This window comes from Cygnus atratus, chromosome 9 (assembly GCF_013377495.2).
Source record: "Cygnus atratus isolate AKBS03 ecotype Queensland, Australia chromosome 9, CAtr_DNAZoo_HiC_assembly, whole genome shotgun sequence".
NCBI lineage: Eukaryota > Metazoa > Chordata > Aves > Anseriformes > Anatidae > Cygnus > Cygnus atratus.
The window spans coordinates 4,099,926-4,117,934 of record NC_066370.1 but is presented as its reverse complement, the minus strand read 5'-3'; the positions used below and the strand labels follow the sequence as shown (position 1 = coordinate 4,117,934).

The window sequence follows — 18,009 nt, the reverse complement described above, 5'->3', positions numbered from 1 at the left end:
TGACTCATAGCAAAGCAAGGTGATGATGACCTTCTTAGTGCTTTACCCACTTAGAGTTCTGTGTTTGTTTACATTTAGCTATCCACTATAACGTGCCCCCTTGTGTTGTGTCATAAAATGAATAATGGAAAAGACTTTTTTCTCTGTAGTTGTTCAAACACTTGAACGTTTCGGTTATTCCATGTTCCAGTTTGGTCAATGTTCCAGTACCTGCTTGATCCAACAGAGCAAGCAGAGCACAATAGGCTGGGCTATATTGTGTCTGGGACTGCATCGATTGCAGCTTACATACAGGCAGGATGATACCGCAGGTAGGAACAGCAGCTTCAGTGTGGTTTTATGCTAGCCCACTTCTGACCTCAGAAGTCTCAGCTGACAGATAAAACCTATATTGGAGATGCAACAAGACTCATCAGATCCATCAACTGGAGCTCTTGCTCTTATTTTAGAAATGGAAGCTAAAATCCACTATTACCGATTTAAGACAGGTTCAACTGTTTTGGTATTTGCGGTAATAATTCAGTTCCAGTCCTGTGTGGAAGAGGGAGAGGGATGGAAAGCTCGCCTGCCTCCCAGTGCACCCAGGAGGAAATGTGTAATCTCGCAGCACTTGATGGTCTACAAGGGTCTCGTTAGGGAGGCTTTGGGAAAGGCTTGGAACGTGTTCTTTGATGGAAATTTGCTTCGGAACCCTCTTCTTAAGGCTGGCTGGAGATAGCCTCACCGCACGGCCCTTTTTCATCCACTGCAGCTTCAGTCTCTCGACTTAGGCATATGCCAAAGCGCATTTCAGCACAAAGTCAGCTTTGCTTTATGTGTGTAACATGAGTGATCACATGAGTAATTTCGTTATTATATGTCATGTCTTTTTTTTGTAGACAGATGTCTGTTGCATTTTTAACGGTTATTTGAACGCCGTACATAATTCTTTGTCAGAGAAGCAGTTGAACCTGGCCAAGTTCAAATTGAAACTTCCCAGAGGAATAATCCAAATCTGTATTTCCATATATATTAATAAACTGTTTAATACTTGCAGCAACTCACATAATACAGTTTTGAAATGAGATAGAACCCATTATCAGTACAATGAGGAGCACAGGCTCCTTCCTGTCAGAAATAATGGAGTGAGATCATCTCCACAATTATTTTCCCTAGCTGTCTCTGTAGTCATTTATGCAGCACGGTGCATATAAATCTATTTCAGCCTGTTGTGGTACAGTGGGAAGTAGCCAGTTTCAGCCAACTTGTGTGGATGCAAGCAGGAGGAGTGTACAAGTAAATCCTTTAACACTGTCTGGTTTTACCATGTACCACCAGCAGCTCTGTGCAGTGCAAAGCTGTGTTGCACACGTCCAAGTTGAACTGCACCATGCTGCTGCCAGAGGGTTGGGGATGCCACATATGATTTGTGCCATTCTGCTTTTGTACTCTGGGTACGAGTCTGGAGAGACTCCTTTCTTTGCACACCATGGTGGCTAGGAAACACCCACTGCTTGACATTCAGGCATCATCTCCAGCTTAAGTAAGCTAAGCCTTTGGGATCCTGGTCAATGAGCAGGGTCCAGGACCAAGAATTAGGGGCTAGTGTTCTTGGAGTTTACAGTACCCAACCATCAGCAGAAGGTTGGCTCCTATGCCCAAAAAGAAACGGACTGTTGCTTAAATGTGGCTGAAAAGGAGGAGATTGTGTTCTCCTGTCTTTACCTAGTCACTGAGCAGATGATGTAGAAGAGCAAGGCCAGATCTACTTCAGCCATGAAGCAGAAGAACAAGGTCTGTCTCCAGCTGTGCTCACCACCTCTCTCTGGCTACAGGCTGTTTATTCTCAAGTGTAGGAAGCAGGAGAGGCAGGTTTTCACCTGTGATGTTGAAAGAAATTCAGTAAAAAAAAAAAAAAAGAAATGATGGAGAGAGAAGGAACAAGAGAAGACTTTTTTTTTCTTGAGATTGTGTTTTTATTTCTGAAATATAAGATGAAAGTTTGGAGGAAAAAAAAAAAAGCTTCATATAAGTGCAGTTATGTGTATTCTTAGGAGAAGACAAACCTTTTAGCTGAGTGGAATTTATGTAAGTGCATCCAGAACAGGATCTGCTCTATAATGGGTAGTCTGAACACCTCCGCACAGAAGCGAAGTAAATGCATCGAGTAAATAGAGTAACCTGGTAAGAATTATAGTGTTGGACACATGGTGAACTGAAATTTTGTTTGCTAAATGTGATTTCTACAATAAAGGTAGAAAAAAGCAGATTCCCCACCTGCATTCTTCAGCATATTTGGATAGTAATCTTCTTTAAATATAGTGGCAGGCACTTTTTGTAGTCTAGCGTCAGAGGATTATATTATTTTCAGGACAACTTATGAAAGATTAGTAGAGGCATAGTTAATCATTTAAATTGGCTACAGGTTTTTTATTAATCTTGAAATTAATGAGTTCTACCTTTTGATCTTTCTTGCTGCAAATCCCTCTGGAACTGATGCCAATTAGGTTTCGGTAATAACTTGGTTTTGAATGTGGACTGGTGTGTGTGTATGCATGGCATGCGTGTGAGCAGGGGGTTCGTGTGGGTATGTGTCATTGCCCCTGGAGGGTGGCACATCTTTATTTAGACCTGTTTGGTTGTTACCAATTTAGAAAGTGGACCTCTCCACTAGTGGAAATTAAAATAAAAATGCAGGGACCTCAGTAAGCTAATAAAGATTCTGTTCTACCATGCTCAAAGTTGTGCATTGCACAGTGCCAATCTGATGTTTTTAGAGCAACCAGGTACAGCTTTTGTGTAACCTACAAAGAAGATGAAGATTTACCATCTGCTGGGGGCAGTATCAGGGAATGAAGTGACCTTGCTCACTCTTCAAATGAACCATTGAGAAATGTGCTTGTCTTTTAGAGAGGGAGATGTTTTCAGCACCAAATAAATTACACCAGCCCAAGGCACCATTGAGTAAACAACTTAGAGAGGAGCAGACTGACCCTGCTTAGAGCTTCATTCCATGTGAAGGGGAAAAAGGAGGTAAATAGGGCTTTTGGAGACTTGGCAGTTCTCATACTGACATCTCTACATGCCTGCAGTGGTACTACTTCAACCCTCCTAGCAAACAGGTCCATTTTGACCTGTGTGTGTTGCTGGGTTTCTTTACACGGTCACTGAACGGCCTTAATTGAAATGTGCTGTGGGTTAGCAGTATAAGCATGAGTAAGAGCTGTGTTTCAAAATTCATAGCCATGCATGAGTATAGCAGAAATAGCACCAGGTTCTGAGTCCTGCCATTTCCAGAATAATGGATTCGATGTGACAGCACTTGTTTCAACTGAGCTTTCCTTCTTCTGTACCTGTTTCTGAATGGCCAGAGGTTATTTTCTTCCCAGTGTTCCACAGCTATGGTGTTTTCATCTCCTACCTACACTTGTCTTACCAGTCTGATGCTTCTCATGTTGCAGCTTCATATAGATTTGATAAGGTGTTAATTTGCAGTCTCCTATATCCAACAATTTTTAGAACATTACTTTCTCTAACCATTCTTTAGTCTGAAGGGGAATGATTGACTGGGCCCCAAGAGCCTTATTTCCCCAGATACATGTATGTCTGTAGTTAAAGATGAGGGCAGATCAATACACTGTGTTGCATTTCTAAAGCAGTGTTCTTGGTCCTACTGGCAATCTCTTGTCATCCTAAAAAAACTCAGTTCTGACTTGTGATGTTTGAAATTTGCTCTGTAGGCAATTTCAAGTCACAGCGCTATGAAACCTGAACAAAAAGCTTTTCTCAATTTCTTCTTGTAAAATTTGGAATGAGTGCATAGCAGTATATTGACATTTCAGTTATTGGCCACTTGTGTTGAAAAACTGGTTACTCCATTCTAGTAGTCATTTTGTTTTAAGGAAAGAGCATTGTGTGTTTACAATGCAGAAAGTGCAGTCTGCTCGTCGCAGGCAGAACTGAGACCATGGTTTCAGGTACATCTGAGGCAAGGTGGATCACTTACTTGTGTGTGTATTTTCTCTTACAGCATAGGTGGAGAAGTAGTGAGAGGAAATGAAGGAAGCTACGTGGGGAAGCATTTCCGCATGGGATTTATGACAATGCCTGCTCCTCAGGACAGACTGCCACATCCTTGTTCCAGTGGCTTTGCCGTGAGATCACAGTCTCTTCATTCTGTTGGAGGAACTGATGATGAAAGTAGCAGCTCTCGCAAGCAGCCACCACCTAAACCTAAGCGAGATCCCAACACCAAATTGAGCACCTCATCTGAAACAGTCAACACTGGAACAACAAGTAAGAGTGGGAAACTACCGGATAGGACTGAAGGTAAACACTATAATTCTCTGGAAGAAGGGTTTCGTAGACCCAGCGTTAAGATTAGCCAGTTGATAATCATGCATGTGGGTATTACTTGTATGCTTCCACAGTGCCAGCGCAAGTATCCTAGATCACTGTTCCCCAGATTCTGGACTAGCAGTTAATTGCCAAACTGTGACATTTCTCAGAACTACACCACTTACTATATTGTTATATAATGGGGGAACGAGTTGAATTCATTCAAAATGGAGGGAAGAGACTGCTGTCAGATGGCATATAAGATACTGTTGCCTGCACAGCAGCCAGTGACTTATCACTGTGGTCACTAGCACTGTGCAAACCACTGCTTTGGAGAGGGTCAACGAAGAAGTAAAGGACAGAAATTATTTAAAAGAATACTGTCTGGTCCTGAAACTCAACAGCAAGCAAGTATCATCTGATGGTAGAAGTTGTACCTGAGGTGGTCTAACGTATTGCCCCAAACTTGTCTGTGCTCATTAGTCTACATTTCTCTTCCCATTCCTCCCAATTAAATTTTATTTTCTCCTGAATGCTGAATCTGCTGAAAAAATGCACTGAATGTGGATATCCCTTCCTTACTCTGAACTACTACAGATGAGCTAACCGTATAGGGATCTTCCTTTCTTCCATGCTGGAAACACATTTTGTCTGGCAGTAGGACCAGAAGAGATCAGGATGACTCTGCTTCACAGTGTGAACTGTAGGAGGAACCCTGAGGGACAAATGGTTTTGATCGGTGCTGGTCTCTCCCACTGCTATGTTACATATCAGATTTGACATCCCGTGCAATATGCTGTGCTCTTAGTGCATATCCCTTTTGCTTGCGGTTGTGGCCATAAATACTGGTTAGTTACACTCACGCTACAACCCCTTTTAGGTAAATCTGATTTATAAGGTCATCAGTGTTAACAAAGGTGCAAAGGAATGTGTATTTCAGCTAGTAATATGTATGTCTATGCTTACAAGGATGAACACATGCTGAACAAAACCATAGGTTTACTTATGCTGCTGTGAAGGCTTATTTATGCTGCTGTGGGTAGTTACTTTGCCTATGACATTTATCATTACTGTCCATATCTTGTTCGCTGCAGTACCACTACACCAGCTCCCCTGATCAACTAACATGAAAAGTCTAAGCATTGAGTAGCTGCCCTTAATAAAAACAGTTTACCAAAATTTTATTGGACCCAAAACCTACATAGAAATGATTCAGATTTGTGCCACGGACAGATTTAAAATCTCGTATCAGAAAGTCTTTGAAGTCTGTCATTTATTATAAAACAGAATGCATGGCACAAACTTCTTGGTCTGATAGGCTGTGAGGAGCAAAGGCAGGAGCTCTGAAGGTACTCAAAAGCTATTTTAAAAAATGCTGTGTTTTAAAATATTTTAATAACTCTTTAGTATTTATTAGCACTTTTTCGCCCTGAGTCTGTGCAACCGGAATCCCAGAGGCTAAAGGGAGCTCATTTTGCAGTGAAGGCACTATAAGATCGGTTCTCACATTTTCTAGCCTGTTAAATGAATATTCCTGCAAGTGTGTATTGATTGAGTCGCACTGTATCATTGGGTTCTTTGCTGTAGCTAACCTTGGTTTTCTCTCTGGACTGATTAGGAATGGGGTCTGTTTTACACCTACCCCCTAGCACTTTTCCTTATTTACTGAGAAGCAAGAGACTATGACAGCCTTTACAGTAGTAGGAATAATGGTAATAGCAATTGAAATACATCCATGTCTTTTACCTATCTCACAGAAGTTATGGCAGACTCCTTAAGCAGTCCACATCCTCATGAAATGATCTTCTTTAGCATTATCATTTTGCAAGGTTCTGAAAGGTTTGCTTCCTTTCCCTCATCTCTTCCTGCCATCTGAAGTTTGATACCAAGAACATAATATGTGGTCACATCCCTTCTGATAGATCTGAAGGTTTGAAAATTTTCTGTTTCCAAGGCCAAGTACCACTTTTCTGCTCCCACTCTGTGCAGGTTGAGTGCGATCTGTCCCATCACATGATGGTTTTCAGTGGCACATGAAGCATTGTAGCAGTCTTCACTGACTAATCAGTATGACCATAGTACTACCACACACTCCAACAAGTATTGCAGACCACCTCAGCTTCATTATTATAATCAAGAGCTGAATATTCATAGCAAGATCTCTGGAAAGAACTGGTGAATGAGTAACTCTCCATTACTCTCATGAAAGATAATACTCTCATGAAAGATAATGTTACCTTTTAGTGTGACTAAATTCCTTCGGGGAGTATTGAGAATCTCTGTGATGCTTAGTATATGACCTGTATTCTGTTTGTTCTTCTAGTTTATATATTGTGCAGCAGTGGACACCTTTAGACTATCTCACGATAGATTTAGACTATAGTCACGATAGATTTCCCTGGAGATTTTGAACTGATGGAACCCTTTAATCGTGCTGTTATCTTCATGTGTTCAGAACATCTGTCCTATTTGCATGTGTCTGGTTTAATACATGCCAGATTTTTGGGGGTCCCATTGTAGGGTGTTTTTTGAAATAAGCAGTCAGATTTTAAAGTCTGAGATACAGTCAGGTGTGTTAGAGTATGGTATTTGGATGAACAGGCTGGGTTTCTAAAATGCTTTCCGTGTTCTCCTATGGAGGTGCAAGAACATCCAGATTTAAATTTCAGTTACTGCTGCCCATATTGTACACAAATATTCGTGTATGCATATGTCTTTCACACATTTGCATGTACTTGTGGCATTTACAGGCTGAATATCTACAGCTCTTTCCAGGAACTATGGAAAACAATGATGAAAACCCCTATTGTTTCTCCATCAACTATTGCGGAATCTATACAAAAGAGTTGTCAAAAAATTGTTCCAAACTCATTTTTTTATGGCAATGCAGAATAATTCAAACTACAATATCTATTGTGTGACCCAGTGGCTACTTTCAAAGGGAATTTGCTGCATTTCCTAGGCAACCAGGGATAGCCTTACCACTTGTTTTTATTGAACATGTTTACTTTCTGTTTTTTGATAATGATCCAGTTTGTACCAACAAAAGCAGTTGCTGATGGTAACTTTTATTCTTTTCCTGATCGTGGTAAAGTCAAAATATTGAATCCATCACATCATAACAACTACCATAACAGTAGATTATGTTTTGAATATGAGCCTGACTTTACTGCAGAAGTGGCAGGAAAAATTTGGTCATGAGCTTGAAAGACCTTTTCCTCTTCAAACACAAATAGCATCCATAACAGCCTCAGAAGCTCTGTAAACTTTTCTATAAGTGCTCCTGCTTCCAAATTTGTGGGAGTGTGAAAAACTGATTTTTAAGTTGTAATGATACACGTTAACCCTGTCTCATTATGCAGCAGTGTGATAACGCTTCTGTTTGTGTGTTTCATTGTGGTCTACCTTGGCTCTGCCTGAAAGAGCGGTCTCCAAAGCGAAGGCCTGATTCCTCTTAATTTTAATTTTGTTGGTGTGTTGCCACACATGCTTTTGTATCCCCTCCTATGCTTCACTGTTCTTTTTTTGCTCTTCCGGCTACCTCCCATATGCACTCACTGAAAGCCTTCCACAAAATACGTTTCTCCTCTGAGACAGATTTCTAGAAAGTTGTTTTTAGAAACGTAGGCTGCCTTTCTGCAGAGCTTTCAAACCCTGGTAGGAACAGCAAACAAATGTGCTGTGCCCCTTACATCACACGTTGGAAGTGAGAAGTGAACTGAACTGGGTAATTTTAAATAACATATTTCAGCACGGAAGGCATATCTAATCTGGATCCTGAGAGGCTTTTTAATGAGAAAATGCAAGAGTTTAACTACATGATGTGCTCAAGCTTACAGAAAAAGGAAGTAATACAACAGTATAATTGGTGAACGTAACCAGCCTCAAGTGGTGGTTTTTGATGTGATCATTGCTTTTCCACAAGAAAGAGTTCCAAACCTACTGCAGCACCAACATGAATGAAGAGTGATAAGTGAATTGTGTTTTGAAAGATAATTTTTGTTAAAAATTTCTGAACTTGTTGGGTAATTCGAATGGCATCTACATTATATATAAATAAAAACACATACACGTAAAATATATATAATAGTGTAATTTATGTATATATAATATATGCATTTATATATAATATAAATGCCAGTTGCTTGTGCTTGTGTGTACACATAAACATGCACGCAAATGCCCATTAAGACTCAGAAAATATGGTTCACTGTAATTCTGCTCCTGCCAGAGCCTATGGGAGGTTTAGGTCTGATAAGTGAAAATGCTGCAGGGACCCCACCTCTGGAACCCACTCAGTTTGTTCAGGGCTTTCCTCCTGAGTGCCTGCTGTGGAAGAAGATAACCTTCGTGCTGCTTCCTAAGGCCACGCAGTGGCAGCCTCTCTCCATTGCTCAGTAATCTCTAAAAGTGGGTGACTTGTAGGGAAGATTTTCCTCTGGAGAGAAGCAATTACAATAACTGTAAGTGGGGTTGCAGTCCAGCTGGTCTCTCTCATAAATCTAGTTTTCTGTCAGCTACACTGGTGACTCTGTGTTGTAAACTTGAACTTTTGCTACTGTCATTAAACAGAACTTGGGTTAAAGGGAGTTAGAGCTTTCACTGTTTTTACAAGGTGCTGGTTTCCTTTTATTTCCTACCTTAGCTAACATTGTATTCAACGTGAACTTTGAAATAGTGTCCTCTGCAGGACCATGTCATATCCTTCTTTATAGCCAGATCTTACTCCTGCATCTTTTCATCTGTGCCTACAAAAGGAAGAAACATCACTAATGAGCCCTACTCAGACCTAGCAAGTCTAAAGGGACTGACAGGCAAGTTCTGGTGGGTGTAGCCATGGGCACTAGTTACTGCTTCTGGGCTGTCGGCTCGCCTCCTGCCAGACCTGGCAGCCCCATGCTGAGGCAGCAGAATGGAATATTTTAGGCTCCCTCGTAGCCACCTCGTAGCATCACCGTGCCTTGTGGTGGAGCAGGGGGGTGTGCAGCACCATGGGGCTATTAGCTATGGAGGTGTGATGCCAGACAGTGTGCAGCCATGCGTAAAGCAGGACTGGTTTTCCTGCCCCTACTTTCATCTGATTCTTGACAATAGCTGCCATAAGTGACTCCAGAGGTCTGCCCTGGGTGCCCGAGTGGTGCAGGGATGGATGCAGTGCCTCCAGGCTCTATGCCAGCTTGTTCCCGCTGAGTTGCTCTCTAGTAGGAGGCACACAGCAAAGAGTCTAATCACTACCATTTGATAGCTTTGAGATTTTCAAAGGCTTTGCTTTTGGGGGTGGGGAGTGGTAGTTTTTTGGTGCTTTTTTCCTTTTTTTAACAAGATTTCAGTTTGTCCCTCCTTGCAGCGAGCTGGTTTTCATATGCCAGTTCCCAGAGCTGGGTTGCTTGCCTGTGTGCACAATTTCCTGCAGCATTTCATCTTTTGGGCCTGTTTTCTGGTCCCTCAGATAAGGGAGGGCAAGGGGGAAGGAAGGAATGGAAGCAGCGGTTCTAATAGCTGTTATAATAGCTTTCTGCGCAGAACAATGAACACAATGTGATTTTTGGAGGGATTATAAACAAGTTTTGAAGCCACAGAGGGAGTATGTTCTTACCCTCAAGGCACATATGCATACTCATTAACGTTAATGGAAGTTGCAAGCATTGAACAGAAAATAGACCATGCAGTGGTAAAAGACATGAAGATCTAGTTACTGACTTGGGAGTTGCCTTGTGCCCAGGACTTGGCAGTTGGTACTTTAGCAGTGCTGTGCTAGTCTATCCTGTGTACTTAGTGTCTTTTTTTCTTTTTTAATTTAACAAAGTTGCTTCACGTATTTCTCATGTCTCTTTTCACATTAGGATGTAACTCATTTGCTCAGAGAGATACTGCACCTTTGAAAAAAGCACAAAATTAAATGTGCAGCCACCCTGCAGTACAGATCTCTCTCTGCTCTCTAGGGTGATGGAAGCTGTGATGTTCTTGATAATGGAAAAGCCTTCATAATGTGAGTACAGGGAGTGTTGTGCTGATTTACCAGGTTGGCTACAAGCGCAGCCAGTCCAGGAAGAGGCTGCATCCCTGAGCTAAGGCTAGTAAGCCCTGCCAAACTCAGGTGATTCCTGCAGAGCACGTAGGTTTTTCTGCAGTGTATTCTGCAGGGCTCAGGGGAGTTAATAAGCATGGTTGCAGCCCATGGTCCAAACTGTGCTTGAGAATTCACACCATTTTACCCCAGAATTAGAAAACCATATAGGGCCTCAAAGCACTGTTGAGTATAATACAAAGCTACTGAGAGGGAGACTCCAGGATGCTGGCATCCTGAGGCTCACTGATTATATAGGGTCACCACAATTCCTGGACATGTCAACAGCGCAAGAAAACATGAGTGACTTGTTCGTGCAGCTGGCTTGGGTCTGGGAGAGAGTATTAGCACAGATTTCACATTGTATGAAGGTCACTAGGCTGCTTTTAGAGCCAACCCAGCTCTGAAAGCACTTCAGCTCTGCTCTTGAGGTGTGAATCAATAATCTTTACCAGAAGGACCTCAATGAAGAGAAAGTCTGTGCAGAAAGGTGTCATGTGGGTGCTTTCGGCCACTGCATGGTTAATTTGCAGCCTCGATACACAGCCCCTATGTAACTAGAAGGTTATAGAGTCAATAAATCCATTCATTATTGTCAAGTCACTGTATGTCAAGTCTGGAATATTGCTAGAAAAAAACCTCTAAGTCATAATATTTGTGACTGTATTTCATTTTTTATTTTATTTATACCTCAGGGAACCGTAATAATGGGCCTTCTCAGCATTTACACCTGTGAGCTGAAATCCTATGAAACACTAGATTCTTGCATTATTTTGCATCACTGAACAGCCCTGAAATCAGGGCCAGGAGAGGAGGGGAGGAGAGATCCAGGTAATTCTCTTGCCTCATTTTGACAGCCCTTTGGAATACGTTAAGTAAAATGAAATGCCTGTGAAACTACAAAAATAATTTTGGAATGCTCATACTGCATTTTTATTTTCCATACTTTCTTTGGCATTGTCTGTTAAAGGCACTATGGACAAATGAGTAAGGGCTTGAGGAATCAGGCTGAAATCCTAAAGTCCCTGTTTACTCTTAGAGCTGGTCTGTGGCAATAGAGGTGGCTGGTGAAAGTCATTTGGGATTAAAGAACAGAAAACAGCTGCATTGCTTATTCCACAGCAAATGCATTGGATGTCCACCTCTTTGTCTTACCTTATTTTTCACTGGTGCCCTAACTCCACTCTCCCTTAAACAAACAAATGAGACAAGTCCTTATGGAGTGAAGACCAAACACTCAAAGCATTTCCTCCCAAGGGGTTGATACCAGGGCCAAGCACCCTACTCTCATGTTGGCTTTGCTGGGAAGGCATGGTGCTTAGCAGAATCACATCTGAAGAGATTGAAGTCTGTCTCCAGGTGAGATCCAGTCATGGCTATCCTGTTTCATTGGTAATTTCTTTCTAATGACTGTTTGAGTATAATAGTCTTGCTTGGTGCACTGAATTGCTGGTTTCATCTCTTCCACTTGGCTTAATACTGGGTGACATCAAGCAACATATGCCTGACATGCTGGAACTGTGTTTGGCACTTTATGCTTTTCAGTTTGTATGTGTGCAAACAGTGCTCTGTAGGGATAACGTGTGCAGCAGTGACAGCTCAGCAGAGCACAGCTTCTTTTTTGCAATGCCATCAACTTGCCTACAGGTCAGTGTGTACAAGCCTGGACTTTTCAAAGATGCATGGAAAAACAAACAAACAACAAATAAAAGAAGAATGAAAACAAGCGCAAACACATTATTTCTGCTAATTTTAGTGGCCACAACTTTGAACTGCTGGCATCTCAGACAAGAAGCACATCCCCTGAAGTCCAATGTGGTGCAATTTACAGCTGGTTTTGGTTTGTGTTTGGGGGGTGCTTGGAATGCAGGAAGTAAAAAGCTGGGGGATGATCAAGAGATTATCATCAAGAAACATCACTTAACGTCCTTTCCCAGTGCAGTGGTGTAATATATGCAATGGCTTCCACCAGTTCTCTGAGGTAGTCATGAATAGAAAGTCTACCCAGGAGGATACCTAGTCACAGAAAGTCTACCCAGGAGGATAACTAGGGCGATGAGGTCAACTCCACGTCTCAAGACTGCCTCCACCAAGAAAGACAAAAGGGTAATTGTTGTAGGCGACTCCCTTCTCCGGGGGACAGAGAGCCCTATTTGTTGGCCTGACCCTACCCATAGGGAAGTCTGCTGCCTCCCTGGGGCCAGGGTCAGAGATGTTGCCAGAAAGCTTCCCAACCTGGTTCGCCCCTCTGACTGCTATCCGCTTTTGATAGTCCAGGCTGGCAGTGATAATATTGAAGAGAGAAGCCTGAAGGCTATCAAACGGGACTTTAGGGGACTGGGACGGTTAGTGGATGGAGCGGGAGTACAGGTGGTGTTTTCATCCATCCCTACAATAGCAGGGAGGGGTACCGAGAGGACACGGAAAGCCCACCTGATTAACACGTGGCTCAGAGGCTGGTGCCAACACAGAAATTTTGGTTTTTTTGACCATGGGGCGCTTTACTCGGCACCCAGCCTGATGGCTGCAGACGGGTCCCTATCTCTAAGGGGAAAACGGATCCTAGCCCAGGAGCTGGCAGAGCTCATTGAGAGGGCTTTAAACTGGGTAAGAAGGGGGACGGGGCTGAAATAAGGCCTGTTGGAGCTGTGCCAGGGGGAACAATGGCAAGGCCGGGGGAGAAGGCAATGGCCCGACTGAAGTGCATCTACACTAATGCACGCAGCATGGGTAACAAGAGGAGCTGGAAGCCATCATGCAGCAGGCAGGCTATGACTTGGTTGCCATCACAGAAACGTGGTGGGACCACTCTCATGACTGGAGTGCTGCAATGTCTGGCTATAGGCTCTTCAGAAGGGACAGGCAGCACAGGAGGGGTGGTGGTGTGGCTCTCTATATTAGAGAGTGTTTTGATGTTGTGGAACTTGAGGCTGGGACTGATAAGGTTGAGTCTCTGTGGGTTAGGATCAGTGGGAAGGCCAACAAGGCAAGCATCCTGGTGGGGGTCTGTTACAGACCGCCGAACCAGGATGAGGAGACAGATGAGGAGTTCTACAGGCAGCTGGCAGAAGTTGCAAAATCGTCAGCACTTGTTCTCGTGGGGGACTTCAACTTCCCAGACATATCCTGGAAGCACAACACAGCCCAGAGAAAGCAGTCTAGGAGGTTTCTGGAGAGCGTGGAAGATAGCTTCCTGACGCAGCCGGTTAGAGAGCCTACCAGGGGAGGTGCCCCACTAGACCTTCTGTTCACAAACAGTGACGGACTGGTGGGAGATGTGGTGGTCGGGAACTGTCTTGGGCAGAGTGACCATGAAATGGTAGAATTCTCTATTCCTGGTGAAGCCAGGAAGGGGACCAGTAAAACCGCTGTCTTGGACTTCCGGAGGGCTGACTTTGAGCTGTTCAGGTCACTGGTTGGCAGAGTCCCTTGGGAGGTGGTTCTGAAGGGCAGAGGAGTCCAGGAAGACTGGGCACTCTTCAAGAAGGAAATCTTAATGGCTCAGGAGCGGTCTGTACCCACGTGCCCAAAGACGAGCTGGCATGGAAGAAGACCAGCCTGGCTGAACAGAGAGTTGTGGTTCGAGCTTAGGAGAAAAAAGAGGGTTTATAATCTTTGGAAAAGAGGGCGGGCCACTCAGGAGGACTATAAGGCTGTTGCGAGACTGTGCAGGGACAAAATTGGAAGGGCCAAAGCTCATCTGGAGCTCAATCTGGCTACTGCGGTTAAAGATAACAAAAAATGTTTTTACAAATACATCAACACCAAAAGGAGGACTAAGGAGAATCTCCATCCTTTACTGGATGCAGGGGGAAACTTAGTTACAAGGGATGAGGGAAAAGCTGAGGAGCCTTCTTTGCCTCAGTCTTTAGCGGCAAAACCAATTGTTCTCTGGATACCCAGTGCCCTGAGCTGGTGGAAGGGGATGGGGAGCAGGATGTGGCCCTCACTATCCACGAGGAAATGGTTGGCGACCTGCTACAGCACTTGGATGTACGCAAGTCGATGGGGCCGGATGGGATCCACCCGAGGGTACTGAGAGAACTGGCGGAGGAGCTGGCCAAGCCGCTTTCCATCATTTATCGGCAGTCCTGGCTATCAGGGGAGGTCCCAGTCGACTGGCGGCTAGCAAATGTGACACCCATCTACAAGAAGGGTCAGAGGGTAGACCCGGGGAACTATAGGCCTGTTAGTTTGACGTCAGTGCCAGGGAAGCTCATGGAGCAGATTATCTTGAGTGTCATCACGCAGCACTTACAGGGCAACCAGGCGATCAGGCCCAGTCAGCATGGGTTTATGAAAGGCAGGTCCTGCTTGACGAACCTGATCTCCTTCTATGACCAAGTGACGCGCCTGGTGGATGAGGGAAAGGCTGTGGATGTGATCTACCTTGACTTCAGTAAGGCTTTTGACACCGTTTCCCACAACATTCTCTTCAAAAAACTGGCTGCTTGTGGCTTGGACTGGCGTACGCTTCGCTGGGTTAAAAACTGGCCGGATGGCCGGGCCCAAAGAGTTGTGGTGAATGGAGTCAAATCCAGTTGGAGGCCGGTCACTAGTGGAGTCCCCCAGGGCTCAGTACTGGGGCCAGTCCTCTTCAATATCTTTATCGATGACCTGGATGAGGGGATTGAGTGCACCCTCAGTAAGTTTGCAGACAACACCAAGTTAGGTGCATGTGTCGATCTGCTCAAGGGTAGGAAGACTCTGCAGGAGGATCTGGATAGGCTGGACCGATGGGCTGAGGTCAACTGTATGAAGTTCAACAAGGCCAAGTGCCGGGTCCTGCACCTGGGGCGCAACAACCCCAAGCAGCGCTACAGGCTGGGAGATGAGTGGTTGGAAAGCTGCCTGGCAGAGAAGGACCTGGGAGTACTGGTTGATAGTCGGCTGAATATGAGCCAGCAGTGTGCTCAGGTGGCCAAGAAGGCCAACAGCATCCTGGCTTGCATAAGAGGCAGCGTGGCCAGCAGGGCTAGGGAAGTGATTGTGCCCCTGTACTCGGCTCTGGTGAGGCCGCACCTCGAGTACTGTGTTCAGTTTTGGGCCCCTCGCTACAAGAAGGACATGGAGGTGCTCGAGAGAGTCCAGAGAAGGGCGACGAGCCTGGTGAGGGGTCTGGAGAACAAGTCTTACGAGGAGCGGCTGAGGGAGCTGGGGTTGTTCAGCCTGGAGAAGAGGAGGCTCAGGGGCGACCTTATCGCTCTGTACAGGTATCTTAAAGGAGGCTGTAGCGAGGTGGGGGTTGGTCTATTCTCCCATGTGCCTGGTGACAGGACGAGGGGGAATGGGCTAAAGTTGCGCCAGGGGAGGTTTAGGTTGGATATTAGGAAGAACTTCTTTACTGAAAGGGTTGTTAGGCATTGGAATGGGCTGCCCAGGGAAGTGGTTGAGTCACCATCCCTGGAGGTCTTTAAGAGACGTTTAGATGTAGAGCTTAGTGATATGGTTTAGTGAAGGACTTGTTAGTGTTAGGTCAGAGGTTGGACTGGGTGATCTTGGAGGTCTCTTCCAACCTAGACGATTCTGTGATTCTGTGATTCTGTGAATAATGCTCAACCAGTTTTTGTGTAACACTTGAGTAATTCTAGCTCCTTCTATGCCTAGTAGTAAAACCAAAACAGTAGTGCAAGTACAGGACTCTGAGCATAAACATGCCTGGAAAAACTCAGCTCTTTGTAGGGAGCAGTATAACCTGTGGGGTGTTGGTCCTAACAGGGCTTTCCGGGATAAAGAAGATTCCTGGCATCTTCTCGTTCATGCTTGACTGCAAAGGCAACTGCCTCCCCGTGAACATTTATGTTCTTGGTAGAATACAAAAGAGTGGCTTCTCTGTAAATCTTGACTTAGGATCAGTATGGTAATGCTACAAGTGTACAGGTGATTTGTCTCCTCAACTGGGAAGATTTTAATGAGATTAGGTTTCTGCTAATGACAATGGAAGTCTCTTAATACTTGGATTTTGGTGAATAAGATGGGAAGTAACCCTTTGATTTAAGTGCTGCCTGAGCTAAATGGGTTTGGCAGTCATGGGTGAGGTTGGAACAGCTTCTGGCAGCAATTCTTCTGTTCCTCTTCGTGCTTCATCTTTGTCTTTCATCCTCCATCTGACTTCGCAGGTGGCACAATGAGGTTAAGTCTGGCCTTTGAAACAGTAGAAAATTCCCTCAAAGCTTGTCTGGAGCCGCATGCAACACCACCAAAATGGTACTGTACAGAGCACCTATACTAGGTGAATTTGTGGTGGTTAGGCCAGGCTGCGTGACCCTTATAGAGCAGCACTTGGCTCTGCTAGTTTCAGCTGACCACTCTGCAAAAACAAGCAATGTGAAATGATGGATGCCAGGCGCACCGAGAAGCTCAGAGGGGGAGGCAGCTGATGATGTGTGGCTTGTCTGTGATTTTGTCAACACTTTATTTAGAGTTGAGGAGGAGAGAGGAGTCACCCCTGCAGAGAAGGACGTAAAATGAATAGCTGCGAGGCTCTTTTCCTAAAGCCGTTTGCACAGAGCATTCCAGCAATGCTCAGCCTCTGACCATGGAGGTGTTATGTCTCCGGGCAGTGCTGCGTGGTTGAGAGTTGCTCTGACAATGCTCTGTCCCTTTCAGCTATCATTATGTTCACCCCCCAAAAGATGCCCAGTGACAATCTGCAGAAACTGCTTCTGCAGGGTCACCTTGTGTCCTTTTGGGGAAGGCCGGAGCGCCCCTCTGCATGAACTCTTGCTCAGTGCGGGTTATTTGCTTCCCTGACACTCCTGCTGCGGTGACTCGTTTGACCCCTGCAATCAACATTGCGCTTCGTTTTGAAATGTGAACATCATCGCGGACAGGCCTGCCGGATATGTCAGTCAGCAGCAGTGAGAGGCTTTTCGTACTGCAGCCTTAAGGAAAAGAATCGTACACAGTCCACAAGACTTGAAGGGAGAGCGGCTTGGGAAGGCTGCTGGGTCCGTGGCACCGGTGGGAGGCACTGGGGGGAAGCACAGCAGCTCGAGCGAGCGCTGCCAGGCCTGTGGAGTAGTGGGGCCCGTGGCTCCTGCTGGAGTCCCCAAGGGGTCAGTGTTATGCACACTATCACCTCGGTGGGTCTGCCAGCTTGATTTAATGGGCTGCAATTATTTTAGAAGCTCGGCAAATAGATCGCTACTTATGTAAGCGAGTAATGGGTTTGACCTACTTACTGTATCTGTAAGTAGGAGATAGGCGTTACCGGGGATCTACAAGATGAAGAGTCACATACCTCTGGATAAATTATTCAAGTATTTGCATATAGTCACAGCTAATATTCTGGGCAGGATTTTTATGGGCCAAAGCAACAGTGAAGTCAGCAAATACAAGATACTGTTCTAAACAAATGAAGTAAGTGAGCTAAGCTCATTGTTTCATTAAGTGTTTGCTCTTTCTCCAGCTTGATTTCATTCTTTCCCTTTTACTCTGTAAATCATTTCAAACTCTAGTATTTGGGTGTAGGTATTGTATTAGAAATAACTGAGTCGGGAACTCTTGCAGAGATCAGTTCCACTCAGTGTTTCTGTGAGCATGGGACCAGAAAGCCTCTGCACTGTTCCTTCTCCAAGAAGTCCTTGGAGTCCGGCAAGTGATGCTTTCACACGTCATCTCCC

General features: G+C 44.7%; 1 protein-coding gene across 1 annotated transcript in view; it reads left to right on the top strand.

The window, feature by feature from the left end:
• The window catches only part of NYAP2 (neuronal tyrosine-phosphorylated phosphoinositide-3-kinase adaptor 2), a 130,699-nt gene that overhangs the window by 49,617 nt on the left and 63,073 nt on the right, over positions 1–18,009 (top strand). The window contains exon 2 of the mRNA XM_035544968.1: positions 4,010–4,308. Within this exon, the coding sequence (XP_035400861.1) occupies positions 4,010–4,308 (299 nt within the window). The remainder of the gene's footprint in view (positions 1–4,009; positions 4,309–18,009) is intronic.